General features: G+C 41.5%; 1 protein-coding gene across 3 annotated transcripts in view; it reads left to right on the top strand.

Annotated features, from left to right (window-relative positions):
- bcorl1 (BCL6 corepressor like 1) overlaps positions 1 to 14,616 on the top strand; it is a 53,716-nt gene extending 39,100 nt beyond the window's left edge. For all 3 annotated transcript variants that reach the window (XM_011479933.3, XM_011479935.3, XM_023959016.1), the window contains 8 exons: positions 328 to 780; positions 2,519 to 2,712; positions 2,834 to 3,100; positions 3,186 to 3,352; positions 3,450 to 3,595; positions 6,381 to 6,458; positions 7,180 to 7,351; positions 13,095 to 14,616. In XM_011479933.3, coding sequence (XP_011478235.1) covers positions 328 to 780; positions 2,519 to 2,712; positions 2,834 to 3,100; positions 3,186 to 3,352; positions 3,450 to 3,595; positions 6,381 to 6,458; positions 7,180 to 7,351; positions 13,095 to 13,434 — 1,817 coding nt within the window. In that variant the 3' untranslated portion in view covers positions 13,435 to 14,616. The remainder of the gene's footprint in view (positions 1 to 327; positions 781 to 2,518; positions 2,713 to 2,833; positions 3,101 to 3,185; positions 3,353 to 3,449; positions 3,596 to 6,380; positions 6,459 to 7,179; positions 7,352 to 13,094) is intronic.
- Positions 14,617 to 15,033: the final 417 nt, after the last annotated feature.

Below are 15,033 nucleotides of genomic sequence, written 5' to 3'. Positions count from 1 at the left end.
TATTGATTTTCCAATTTAAACTATAATCCTAAAATTAGTGCAACAAGTGCTGCAATTAATAAACGATGGAACCATTTATAGATATTTGTTTTTTTTTTGCTTTCCATTTCAAGTGACCTATTACCAGAAGCATAATTATTTTATTCAGAATTTGCTTTGGTTTTTAAAGTTATTTACTAATGAAACTTAAAGTTTTGGATTTTGGCATCATTTGATGCTTTAATATTCAGTCCCCGCATGAGTTTGTTGGTTTGTGTGGACAGACTGTCTTGTGTCTCCTCTGGTATGGTTAGGTACTGTAGTGATGTGCAAACCCTGTGCTTACAGACAGCAGCAGCAGCAGTCCTCAGAGTGTGGAGGCCTCGGAGTCTCCCACCAAAGAGGCAGACGTTACAGAGCCCTCTTTTCCAAGATTGAGGAGAGGACGACGGAGAGCTGATGATGCACGACTAGACCTCTGGGGCTTTGCTACACCTTCTCCTCCACCACCACCACCGATGCTCCCCCACGCTGACTCTCCATCATCCCTCCCAAAGACCCCCCTCCAGCCCGCACGTCGTCCGAGAGGGAGGCCTCGGTCAAACCCCATAAAGGAGCCCATGTTTCAGGGCAAGGGCAAGACGGCAAGTGCGGAGGGCGGGGCGCCTCCTCAGAAGAAACGCCAGCGGTGCACGAGCAAGAAATATGAGACGGGTGAATACATAACTGAGAGGGACAAGCTGGAGGATGGAGAGCAACTCGAAGACTCCCTGAGAGAAGATTCTGGAGTTCAGGACTCTGGTACACTCAGTTTTCTCTCAATTCACTGTCTTGACAGGAATCGGAAACATTTTTGTAGGGAAGCCTCCAAAACTAAAAGATTTTTGTTCAAGCAACAGTTGAAGTGAGTTTTTAAAAAATATTTACTGCACTGCTTAGAGATTTAGCTGCTGTCTTTGTCACTTCTATATTATTTGTATTGGATTGTTGAGCAGAAACCTTTACTTAATGCTTTGGTCGCAACTGCTCTTCAGGTGGAAACGGACGACAAATGGGCAAATCTGTACAAGCAAGGCAGGTGACTTCAAGGAAATATCAAGGTTTTAGATCCAGGTTCTAGTTCGCTCACTGAGCCTGTAGACAGAAAGTGTTCCTACACAGTTTTTCTATGGGCATGGTGCAGGCGACAGGTCTTAGTGAACACTCAAACAACATGCAAGGGAAGTAAGGGTGAAGTAGGTGAGACACAGACACATAGTACTAATTTTTCAACCCCCTGAGACCTGCGCTGGGAACCCATTAGTGTTTTTCACGTGGTCGCAGCTTTAAAGGATGAAATCAGACAATTAGGTAGTTTATGTGGTCATCTTAGCAGCACTTACGCATCACCCCAACATGCTGTGTGTTAAGCATTTGCACGCAGTCAGTAAAGAGTCAGTTCGTACACATAATTATTTACTAGAGTGTGACGTAAAGGCGCCGTAGGACAGCATCACCTGTTCATCAGAAGTGCATGCAACTTACGTTATCCCTACAAATAATTCACAATACACTAACCACACGCACAACCATGGTACATTCCAATTGCCTGACGTCCTTTAAAGTGGCCGTGTGAGACTCAAGGGAACTGCAAGACACACCGGCGGCCCTTTAAGATGTGGCTGACCTGTATGACCCTCTATGGGCATGGACAACCCAAAAACCTGCAGCACCCGCATGGGTCAACCCCCTGTACGGGTGTAGGTGAAAAAGAAAGGCATCCTCTAAACATGTGTTGTTGGAAGGCTTAATCCTGTGGTTTAAATACTGTCATCATGTTTCGCTGAAGCATTTGGCCACTGATGCTTATAATGGCTATTTTTTATCATTTGAATAGTCAAACTCCAAATTCCTTTAAAAAAAAAGGATGAATGTATCAGTTCTGGTAACAACTGAAATAGACGTCATTTTTCTGCAGCATCATTCTAAAAGGTACTATGGCATTTATTCATTTTATAATCATTTTTATCTTCTGGTTTAAGGACATTTCCAAAAAATTTGATTTAAAAAACACAGACTTGAATAACATCAAATATGGTTTTTAAATACTTCTCTTGTTACTTAGTTGTTTTGTGGGCTTTTAGGAACCAAAAGAAAATGTATTTACCATTAACAGGAATAGTTTTTCTGAAACCCATATTATACTAATGGACATTTCAGCACAAAATAAAAATAAGAATTGATTTGAGTCAATATAAACAGGCGAGGGAAATTTATTAAGTAACTTTTGTTTAAATCTAGCTTCAGAAACAGAAATGAACTTTTCATTAGAAAAAAGGACTGCAAGATGAAACCTGAGCCAACTCAAATTATTATTGTTTAGAGGAAGAAGCATGAATGGGGGGGGGGGGGGGGGCTCTGCAGCTTATAATTAGAAAGTAGCTCATTGACAACACTTACTTAGTCCTGACAGATAAGTCCTAACCTGTCTGATGTTGCCACAAAACCGTCCATGTGAGGTTACTGCCACTCAGTATTTAATCGTATTGTGTCATTACAGATCCAAGGGCAGATCCATGTCCGAGTCCGCTCGCCTCCAGCCCAGAGCCGCCGGCCCCTGTTAAGAAAACCTCGTTCACTCGCTCAGGATCGTTTCGATATCAGGAGAGCGAGGACTCTCCGGAGTGCAGGGATAAGCCTTCAGGAAAGAGGAAGTTCAAAAGCAAACACTTGAGTGTCAGCGATGAACAGAAGGTAAACTTCTGTCTCTGCAATACAGTGAAATGAAGAAAGGAATATGTAAGATTACAGTGCCCCCCTGTGGCTGGATTGTGTTCTGCCCTTCACAGTTAGGATTTAAAACTTCTTGTTTCAGAACAAAACTAAACGCATCAGTCTGGGGAAGCGTGGCCCCTCCCTCCCCCTGGATGATGATGATGATGGTGTGAAAAGTCCATGTACGCCCCCACCTACCCCAAACAGCTTTCCATCCCCTCCCCCTAAAAAGAAAAGCTCATCGGGAAGAAGCAGCGGCTCAGACTCTCCACCAAAGAAGCCTGTTCCCCCCGAGGTTCGCCGGCTGATTGTCAATAAAAATGCAGGAGAGACGTTGCTGCAACGTGCCGCCCGCCTGGGTTACCAGGTAACCTTTTATAGCCACTGACTGGAATTTGACAGCTTTTTCAAAGGCTGTTGTCTGACAGCTTGCTGTTCCTCGTCCTCTGCAGGATGTTGTCCTGTACTGTCTTGAAAAAGACATCGGGGAGGTCAATCGGCGGGATAATGCAGGTTACACAGCTCTTCATGAGGCATCGTCTCGAGGGTGGACTCAGATCGTCCAGATTCTTCTAAAACACGGTGCAGATGTGAACTGCAGCGCTCAGGATGGAACACGGTGAGGGTTCTTCACGTGCAACACATCAGGACTCTAGGAGGGCGCCTTCTGTTTGAGGTTACACTCAGTTTTCTTTTGTTTTCGATGCTTTTCTCAGACCCCTTCATGATGCAGTAGCAAGTGATAATCTGCCTATAGTCTGGCTGCTCCTCAACCACGGAGCTGACCCGACCCTGGCCACGTACTCTGGTCACACGCCGGTGAAACTGGCCCACAGTTCCAGCATGAAGACCTTCCTGACAGGTAGCTTTTGCTTTCTGCTACAGCAAATCAGCTCACTGTAAAATCACTCTGTCGCAATTAAAAATAAAAGACGGCTCTCGCCAAGCTCGTAGACGTGAGAGATAGCTGCATAATTAAGCATGTATTTGTGTGTGGTCCTTCATCAAACAATATTAATGAAGTCTGCCTGCTCCCACTTCAGCACAGTGTCTTCCTAAAGCATTCATTAAGCAGAGTTTATCCTGAACAGTGAGCAGCTGTGCTCTGACAGCCACTGTGGCTTCAGACTCTGTTATGTTGTGATACTTTGCATGAAGCTGGGATTTCAACACAGATGTTACTGACCAAACAACTATATGAATGACCAGGTAACAAAATCAGACACTGATTGAGAAAGATTTGATTTAAAAAAAAAGCAATTTAACTGTGGAAAATTCTCCTTATCTTTGCAGGAATTGGAAATTTAGAAAGCCAGCAAGCAAAGGATTTCTTGTGTAGTTGAGTTGTCGTTTTTTGTGACTTAAACCCTTTAAAACTGAAGCTTTAGCTCCACTCTTTTTTCGACTACCATAACTCTTTGACTGTTGATGCAGTTATTTTAATTCCAGCGGATTCTGAAGCGGAGAAAGCAGCCTTGCGCAGAGATACACAAGTAGTGAAGTGTAAAGAAAAGTGGATTAAAGCCACTTTAGATTATCTAGAATCTGATGCTTTCGCATCAGAATTAAGTGATTCACATTGATTGTAGAAACGACGAGTTACGGTATGTCAAAGAGCGTGTGTTAGTGTATTTAGATGCCGCTGGTGACATCTTCAGTGTTAAAGGGCTAACCTTACCCTTCAAAAACACTAATGCAGCTTGTTGTGAGTTTGTGCAGCTTCTCCCATCTCCACACGAACGAATTAGCCTCAAAAACAAGCGTTTTTTTCCCTCACCAGGATGACTTCGGACTCTTAACCATTATTCTGTTCTTGATGTGACGGCAGTATTTGACACAATCTCACACTCTGTCCCCCTTGATCATCTTCAGAGGAGCTCTTATCTGGTTTCAGTTCGTTTGTTCACATTGATTGTATAAGAGATCTGGACTGAGTGACCCCTCCCCCTTACAATCCAAACAGGAAGTCCCCGCTGGCTCCAAGAAGCCAAAATCCCTTAGCTGTCTGTTGAGAAACAAACAGTGATTACTTCGTCATTCTATTGGTCAGAATAACCATTCTTGCTCTGCTACTTTGTTTTAATCTGTCCTTGCTCATTTAAATATTTTTAATGACATTTTTTCTTTATTGCAAGTTAAAAACTGACCAATCAGATGCTTCAATAACAGTATCTGGTGCCCGCTAGCCCCCACGTTGAACTTTCGAAGCATTTGATTAACAGATTTTGTGTAGCCTGCTTTCAAGCGTTGGGTTGTGGACTTCCAACAAGCTCTCTCCTGATTGGTGAGATTGGTTGCCATGGAAATGTTGACTTGAACTGGCTTAGCCTCAGACCAATTTCTGCTTACTGACATCATCTGAGTCCAACAGGATGACGTCCATATCACAATGTTTGGTGACCTGAAGAATTTTCTCCTGTAACCCTTGTGCTATCTTAGGCACTTTAACGTTGGGATTTGGGTCATCTAGACCCACTAGACAGTGCGCTGAACCTTTTTTCTTCAATGATTTGTGATCTTCACTGGTGTCCATGGATTACATGAAATCTTTCCACCTTTATCCACCTTTGTCACGGTAGGGAGAACACATCAATGTAAGGGTGGGGTCATCTAAGATAGCACAAGGGTTAAAACAGTAGTGGTGTTCCTCAGGGCTGTATCTTGGTGCCCCAAAACATAAAATGTATTTACCCCCTTTTTTATGAATTTGTTTTACATTGATTTAAATAGATTTGTGGATGACACTGAGCTCTGCTTTTCCACCAGACCTGCTGCTGCACTCTCACCCTCTCAGATTGTATATTCAAAGCATAACTTGGTTTTTTAGACTATGACATCCTGTACTAATTCCACAGTTTGCATCTCACTGGTCAAAACTTGGTGTCATTCTTGGAGACCTTTTGTCTTCTACCTCCCACACCATCAATATTTCACTAACACGTTAACTGTCTTTGATCTTTTCTCACGCAGCACAGCCAACCTGCTTCATGTTTTGGTTTCACACCGTCTCTATTACCCTCTATTATTAGGCCTTCCCTATACATCTCTCCATAAACAAAACCATAGTTCAGAACAGTTTCTTCCAGCCAACACCTCATTTCTTCACACAGCTTCACAGACTCCTGATCCATTTCCAGATTCTTTTAAAGTTCTCCACCTCTCCTATAAAAATATTCACAATTTGACTCCTCCATGCTGCTCTGACCTCCTTCTGTCAGACTCACTCTCCTGCTCACCGAGATCTTCCTCAGGTTTCCTCCTCATTCCATCTGCTTGTTTCTCCACCTTGGGGTCTGGAGCCCTCAGTCCGTCCGTGCCTTGCCTCTGGAGCTCCTGACTCCAAAACCCCTGCAACATTGACCCACTGCTGCATTCATCTTATCTTCAGACTCACTTTTGTCAGATCTTCTGTTCCACCCACATGCTGATATTCTTTTTAATTCTTGTTATTCATTATCCCTACTATAAAACTGCCAGTCATTTTAGGATTGTTTCAATCAAACTTTGTTTTATTCACGTTTGTAAGGGGACTGCTGGCTTTGAAAGATGTCAGTAATTTAAACCCAACAATTTAGTGTAATTTTATTTTTATGTTTATATTTTATACTAATGGGACAAAATAAAAATGCCTTTTCATGTTTTCCTAGAATACTTCACAGATCTGGAAGGCCGCAGCGAACAGAACTCCAGTTTACCCTGGGAATTCTACAGCAGCTCCCTGTTTGGTGAGAAACGGGATCTTTTGTTTTTTTCCATGGATCTAAATTCAGAAAATTCTCCTCTGCAGAAAAGAGGAGTGGAATGTGGTTGTAGGGAGTGTTGACTTTGAGTTTGAGTTTTAACATCCATGCTTCGTCATAAAATGCTACGGGAAGTGGGTTATCCAGATGAGTAGAAGCATTTGAACTGCATGTAAGAAGTTTGAGAATGTAGACTGCAGCTTGAAGAATAAGCCAAGGTTTAATTCAATGTTAATGTAAATGAAGCTTTTCTTCTGTTTATCTGTTTTGTTATACTTGTCCCTTCTCATTATTTAAAGAAATCATATTCTAAAATTTCTCTCCATGAGTATGTATTAAGTTAATCTAAGTTCATTTTCAGTATGTGTGTGTTCAAAATTAATTTTAAATAAAGGGGTATTGATTATCATCCCCTTTGGTTGCAGTCCTGTCTTGTTCCCCTCCTTAGGTACATGGTCAAAGAGTGATAGGACATTTTGAAAATGTCTTAACTGTTGTTAGGAAACAAATTCATGTTTTTTTAACTATTGTTTATCACTTTAGAGAACGGTTTTACTTAAAGAAATCTTTAGTTCCTGATAGAGATTTATGTCTCCTGTCACGTTTAAGCAAACTGGCCACCAGGGGGCGTCTGAAGTTTCTGTTGCCTGAGAGAGTCAGTTTGTGTTTTCTTGTTCCTCTGACCTCTGTTGACTTTCCTCCACAGAGACGGATCAGGAGCCATGCTGGGACTTCCTGCTCTCTGAGCAAAACCAGGATCTGGAGGAGAACGGAACAGAGAAAACTGAGCCGGACTCGGACAAAGACTGCCTCCTGTTCGAGTTCTCCTCCGAGCCGCTCCTGCCCTGCTACCATGTTCAGGTGTCACTTACACAGGGGTGAGTATGCAAAGCTGCAGCATCTCTTTACGCTGAACATGCACAGTTGATCATAAAGTCCAAGCTTTGACAGCTTTGGTGGATGATAACTCAAATGGATGGGAGTCATCTGAACTTAGAATGACTCATCACTGTAGGTCAGAAACGTTGTAATAAAAGTAAATATTATAGGTATGACTCATTGTTGTGCCAGAATTGCCTGCTTAAAACCTCAGTTTTCTGAAAATAACATTTCCTGTTTATTAAGCTCAACCAAAACACAAAGATGACTTTGAATGCTAGATCAGGGATGTCCAGCCCTGGTCCTAAAGACCTACCACCCTGTCTGTTTGCCGTTCTCTCTGCATTTCTTGTTGCTGATTACCTGACTTGGGTAACTCCTCCTTTTGATCGACTGAACACACCTGGGGGGTATTCCAGGGGGGTATTCCAGGAAGCATGTTTAAACTAGCCTGACTTTAAGCCTGAACTCTGGCTGAAATCCGCCTGAACTTGCTTACTCTGGGTATGTCGGTTCCAAAAGACCGGATATGAGTTGGCGTAATTACGCTCGACTTGGTAACCCTGGGTTAACGCACGGTACATAAAGCCATTCTCAATAGATTGCCTATTTCTGGAGTCACCATGGAAACGCGTGGTGAAAAAAAAAGAAAGCGCGACACTTGAGACGGAAGTGAGACGGAGTCTGAGATTTTAATGACGGCGGATAGAAATTATAAGTCCATCAAAAAAGTAGCACGGCTGAAAGATAATTTAGTTAAATTTATTCAAACTCAATAATTGTTTATACAACTCAAATTTACGTATTTATCTAACTAAATGTCACATTACTTCATCAATCTTTTTTCCATCTTAATTACTTATATTTCTTGAACTTTTATATGTCTAAGTTTGAGCCGGCAGATATGCTCATTTTTTAACAATAAAAAGAACGGAAAAAAATGCACGGAGTGCAAAAATTCATCACAGAATATTCCATCGCTGTCATAACAGGTTTGGGTGGTAGAGGTGCTATATAAACTCATCATCCTCTACTTTACTCTCACTCATGGTGCAGAGACGTAAGCATAGTAGGACAAAATAGCTCGGCCAAACACGGTGAAACACGATAAAACAGCTATACAACTAAACACATTTTGTAAAGAACCCACACTTAAACCCAAATCCGTCCAGACAGGCAAAGGGAATGATATCCCAGAATCCCTTGCGGTGCCGATTTAACAGCAGCATCAAAGTTACACCTACTTAATTGAATAAATTTAAATATAAGGAAAATAATTGTCTGAAAACTACGTGTTATTTTTAAGGTGACCTAACAAAAAAATGATTTATCATAACTGAAGCAGATAATTAAGTTAGATCAAAGTAAATAAGTTTATCTTTCCAACATCCATATGTGGTCTTATCAGCCTCTCATGGTGTAAAAAGTATTATCTGAGCTTTTTCATCCACTAAATCATCTTCAAATGGACACGCCATGCTGTTTCACCTCTCTGTAAACAAACTAATCTTCAACTAAACCTGCTCCGGACCAGGTTATGTTCAGAGCATGAGTTGCCATGGCAACTTGACCTACCCTGAAACATACCTCCATTTCTGGAACCGAAAGCTGAGGTTATCAACTTCCTTAGCCTCAAACTTATCGTGGGAGCTAGCATAACCTGCTTTCTGGAATACCCCCCAGAAAGCTTGTTTAAACTACCCTGACTTTAACCCTGAACTCTTGCTGAAATCCGCCTGAACCTGCTTACTCTGGGTATGTCGGTTCCAAAAGACCGGATATGAGTTAGCGTAATTATGCTCAACTTGGTAACCCTGGTTTAATGCACGTGCACGGCATGTACATAAAGACATTCTCATTGCATCGCCGATTTCCAGAGTCACCATGGAAACGAGTGGAGAAAAAAAGAGAGCGCTATACTCCAGTGAGACGGAGTCTGAGATTTTAATGACGGCGTATGAAAATTTACACGCCCATCAAAAAAGTAATACAACTGCATCATCAGCAAAAGAAAGAGTTACTGCTTGGAGAAAAATAACAAACAAAGTAAACGTACAGGTTTCTGATCTTATTTCCATCGTGACGCATACGCCGTCATTAAAATCTCCGACTCGGATATTGTAATTTTTATAACATAAAAATAAATTATGCAGTGTGGATTTGCAATATATATAAGACATTCGATTATCATGACTCTGCCTTTGACTTCAGTACTTGTGATAGATAGCAGCACTAGTGGTGCTATATAACCTCATCATCCTCTCCTTCCCTCTCACTCATGGTGCAGAAATAAATAAACATAACAGGATAAAATAACTCGACAAAACACAGTAAAACAGCTAAACAACTAAACACATTTGGTCAAAAACCCACACTTAAACCCAAATCCGTCCAGACAGGCAAAGGGAATGGTATCCCACAATCCCTTGCGCTGCCGATCTAACAGCACCACTAAAGTTACACCTACTTAATTGAATTAATTTGAATAAAAGTAAAATAAATGTCTGATAACTACGTGTTAAGGCCCGTACACACTGGGACGAATATTCGCCAGGCGTTATCCGCCAGCGTTTTTCGCCACGTTTTTTGTGTTCACACCCAGGCGATTTTCGCTGACGATGAGCCGAGCGAACATGCAATTTCATTCCCTGACATTAGATGGCGCTTAATGTAAAACAGAAATACTCCTGTACACAAGGTGGCGCTGCGCAACTTTACGCTTCTTAAACTCGCTTTTCCCTCAGAAGAAGAGAGCAAGTATTTACGCGCTTGTCAGAATCATACAAAGAAAACATGAATATTTCAAGCACCAGTAGCTCCAACTGGTGCTTGGTTCGGGGATATTTTAGAATGTCCGTCATTATTTCTTCGCGGCTGTGTAGATGCAACTCGGCGTCTATCTTCTTCGCTTGTATGTGTGCTCAGCAAGGCAGTTTTGTGTTTGAGCGCCCCCAAGTTGTGTTTTACTGTAACTTCAGAAGCTCCAGACACGTGTGCAAAAGCACCATTCTCATTGGTCGAATAGATTTCGACGCGACGCGTCAAAAAAAAAAAAAACGAACCCGAGGCGTTTTTTTTTTTTGACGCTTTGACGCGTGGCGTTTTTTTCGCGTCGGTGTGTACACTAACATTGGTGCCCTTTGTTTAGTCACGAGGCGTTAAACGTCGGCGAAAATCGCGCGCGAAATTCGTCCCTGTGTGTACGGGCCTTTAGTTTTAAGTTGACTGAACTCAAAAAAATGTTTGATCTTGAGCTTGGAGTCATTCTCCAGGTTGTGAGGTAATTTTGAGAAGTGTTTGTGTTTGTTTTTTTGTTTTTCTCCTCTTCCTTTTTCTTTTCTTATTTAAGGTTCTAACAATTTGTTGGTAGATGTGATGTTTGTATTCAGGGATGGGGAAATAAGCCATGGCTTCACCCAACACATTTTTCGGTTAATTTTGTTCAATGTTTATGTTTTTTTTCTCAATGTTTATGTTGACATTGTTCAGTGTCAATGCTTATGTTGATGTTTTTTTTTAAGTTTGTTTGTTTAACATAATCGAAATAAATATCTCTAAAAAAATAATAATAATAATAACAATTAAGTTAGATCAAAGTAAAAAAGTTTATCTTTTAAACATCCATACGTGGTCTAATCACCCTCTCATGGTGGAAAAAGTATTATCTGAGCTTTTTCATCCACTAAATCATCTTCAAATGGACACGGCATGCTCCTTCACCTCTCTGAAAACAAACTAACCTTCAACTAAACCTGCTCCAGACCAGGTTATGTTCAGAGCATGAGTTGCTATGGCAACTAAGCATACCCTGAAACATACCTCCATTTTTGGAACTGAAAGCTGAGGTTATCCGCTTCCTTAGCCTCAAACTTACCGTGGGAGCTAGCATAACCTGCTTTCTGGAATACCCTCCTGATGTAGTGTGATCAGCAGCAACTAATTGTAGAGAGAGATAGAAGGGTGGTAGACCTTCAGGACCAGGGTTGGACAGCACTGTGTTAGAAATGTGCCGGTTGATCTCAACCCACCGTGTGTCAGGGGGAACAGCAGCTGCATTGTTGGGGCCTTGGTGTAAGAAATTGATGTATAAAATATATATATCGCATTGATCACTTGTGCATGTGTGGATAATTACATTCTTGTTAGCTTAGAGGTTTTATTGTTGATTCTGGTGATGATTTACATGGTGTTGACATGAATTCCTTAAACTTTTGGCTGCCTATTTAACTAATTTCTCTTGACCTGCAATACCCTTACACCTTTTTTGTTTACCCTGCTCCATTTTGTCTGAACCTTAAAATAAATAAACGGGATTATATCCATTACATAACATGGATTGTAACAGTGAGATCCTGCAAACATCTTATCTGTTTGCTCAAATGTTGAAAAAAACTTTAAACTTTAGACTTGGAGAAAGTACAAATGTGTTGATCATTATGTGCATCATTAATCTGGTGTTTAGTTTTAGTACATCTGACTGCTGTAAAACATAATAGATTATATAATGAGCTAAAATATGACTCAACACTGTACAGCTGGATAGCTCCAATATTGCTCACCATTTTTGTTACAACTGTAATGTTTGGTTGGGGCTGTGGGGGCTGCAAGCTTTCAGGAGAGTGTACCCAAAGGGATGATGGGAAATGGGGGTGGGCTTACTCCATGCCAACAGTCAGAAGTGAATTTCTAATGAACTCCCGCCGCTCTGCAGAAACTATGTCCTAGAAACAGACGCCGTTTTTTAATTTAGGCTAAAAGTGGCAAAATCCCAATGAAAAGACCACTAGGAGCGCTTTCACAATAGATGATGGGAGTGGGACTTAAAATAATGCAGACACATGAAATGCCCACCGTCTCTAAAAGCAGGCAGTTCTGAAGAACCGTGCAAAATGCACAAAGTGTAAATGTGGTGTCAACATGTGAAAAAGGCTTTTATATCTCAGATCACAGCAGGTAATGACAAATGAGACGTTTAGCTGAAACGATTCCTGAAGTCGATAAGAAAGCGAAGGCTGGAACGTTGAAAGGATTTTCTTCCTGGAGCAGCCGGATGTTTTGCTCCAGAGTGTGACAGTCGCCAGTGATTAGTTTTAACCTTGAGCCGGTTTTCTCAGCTTTGTTTAGTGCTTTTGCTTTATAGCTGGATTCAACCCTACTAATGTGTCATTGATTTTCAATTGAAGCCAGTAGAGCTGAACTGATGCTTTTTTTTAAGGAGAACTCAGCTGTTTCGCACTAAACGCTGCGAGCCCCTCGCTGCTCTGAGAGTCCACACCTGTGGGTGGAACAAATGCATCTCTACAGCTGCCTGGCATCATGGCACACTTCCGCTTTTGCCGTGACGCAGATCAGTTTGCGAGGGTTTGAAGTCGCTGAGCATGTTTGTAAAGTTGCTCTGTAACAAGCATGTCTTTTTTTGGTGCTCTGAAGAAATAACCCAAAAGCAGAATAGAACGCCTCTGTTTAATGCAAGCAGCTGCTATATAGAAGATTTTTGAAAACATTTTTCATGTTGGTGTAACCAGTCCATTTATTTTTCCATTTATTTTCCAGAACTGATTTACACAAACTGGAAAAAGGACGGGACATACAGTGTTTTTTCTCATATATAATTATCTCTTTGCAGCTGAGTGACTGTTTGCTCATGCCTTTATATCTGCAGCTGATGATTCATCCTACTTAAACTTGAATGGTTTTTAATGCCGCTAATATTTGCTGTTTTTTGTTTGGTTGGTTTTGCAGATTTTGCAACTGGTTCCTCCTGGCAGACGTCCTAAAGCGGCTGAAGATGTCCGCGCGGATCTTCCGGGCTCGTTACCCGTATTTCGAGGTGGTGAGTCTGCCACATGCAGAGCTCTTGAAGCAGGTCTCCATCAGCCAGGTGAGCTCGGCTTTAGTGCCTCCTCAGAAAAGCAAACACAAGGAGGAGGACGAGGAGGACGACGAAGAGGGACTTGTGGAGCTGGTCCGTTGTGTACAAGAGCTTCAAAGACTGCTAGGCTCTTCTATTCACGTCTTACAAGATGAAGATGACGACGAGGAGGAGGAAGAGGCAAACGGAGAAAAGCTTTGCAGCCGGTAGCCTCTCGTCTGCGCAGTCCCCTGCGGTGCAGACCGGCTTCTCTCCTCCTGCAGGCAGAAGCTGACAGGAAGCTTCTCCATCCGGCGTGATGAGGGTCACAGACTGCCGCTACATAACGGATTTAACACTCCACCATTGACCTCAGCGCACGTCACGCAACTGAACGGTCAAGGCTGGAAGCAGCTTTCAGGTTCCTACCTATAGGTTTATTTAAATACACCAGAATTTTTTATGGATTATATGTATATGGTAGTGGATATGTAAATCTTGCCATTAGGATTTAACACATTTGCTTCTATAAATTAATTCTTGTGGCAAGAGACGGACAATTTGTTTTTGTTTTTTTGGACCTTTACTTTTTTGAGATTGTTCCTGAGGGATAGCGTTATTTTTCGACAGGAGATAATCTGAGGCTTTTATCTCAGTGAACTCTTGCGTAAAGCTAAGACGCTTAAGTCAGGGAGGCCTCTGGACCAGATGGTGGACTGTGGAGATCTGGAGGCCCACAGACAGGAGACCACGACCCACAGTCACCCTCCCAGCATCCAAGTCGTCCTGTTTCCGTCGGGAACTTCCTTTCCTCCACATTTCATTAGGAAAACCATGGTTTTTGGACCTTGAGACAGGGTTTGTTTACAGAACTGGATGGACAGTAGTTTCCTCCGAGACGCCCTTTCAACTGCAGCCACTACGGACACGCCCCCACCACCACCTGACCTCCCTGTACGGTGTTTCCAACCCCTGAGTGCTTTGTGTTGCAGTGTTTTATTCACACTGTTCGTTGTGCTTAATTTAATAGTTATTAATATATTTGACCTGTTGTGTATCTGACAACCTCTATGAGAAATGCGTTCTATGCTCGGTGCTTCATTCTAAAATGTAACTAGGATCCCTTTATTCTGAGATTCTCCTCCCTCATTCAAAAACAGTGTTTCCAACAAGCAAAAGTACAGTTTTATTGTACTGGTGCTGAAATAGATTTTTGTGTTGACAATCAATGAAGCTTTGGTTTGAAGTCGCAAACTAATAAAAAGATATTTAAGAGACTGAAGTATAGTTTGGCTAAAAAAAAAACAGAAAAAAATCGATGCGATGGACTGAAGGTGGTGCGAGATCCTGAGAGACTTTTATTTGATTCTTTTATAAGAAAATAAGCAGAATAAAGCATGATTGTGAATTCTAGTTTTTCTCCATTTTCTCAGGTTATAATCCCAAATGTTATGTTGGACGTTTTTGCAGTCGATTTTATTTTTAAATGGACTTGTTTTTTTTTTTTCTTTCTGAACAATAATTAACCAAAACAGAATCCAAAAAATGGATTTTTTACATCTTTAAAGCCCCACTTTGATCATCTTTTGATCTATTGTGAAGGTATTTCCACTGGTCTTTTTATTATTATGCCATTTTTAGCCAAAATGGAAAAAACTATTGCCAGAGTTCTTTGGAAATTCACCAGTTGTACAGGAGTGGATGCATCGGAATGGAGCATTCAGTTTGTCACAAACGTCACAACTACAAGCTTTTTCCAACAGCATTTTTTTTGTCTGCTCCTAACTCACAACAATTTCAAAAAAGAAAATACTCTAAACACAATTTTAA

The sequence above is a fragment of the Oryzias latipes genome, chromosome 10, assembly GCF_002234675.1.
Source record: "Oryzias latipes chromosome 10, ASM223467v1".
NCBI classification, from domain to species: Eukaryota; Metazoa; Chordata; class Actinopteri; order Beloniformes; family Adrianichthyidae; genus Oryzias; species Oryzias latipes.
Note: the sequence above shows the minus strand (reverse complement) of the source record. Positions and strands in the feature narration are given on the sequence as shown.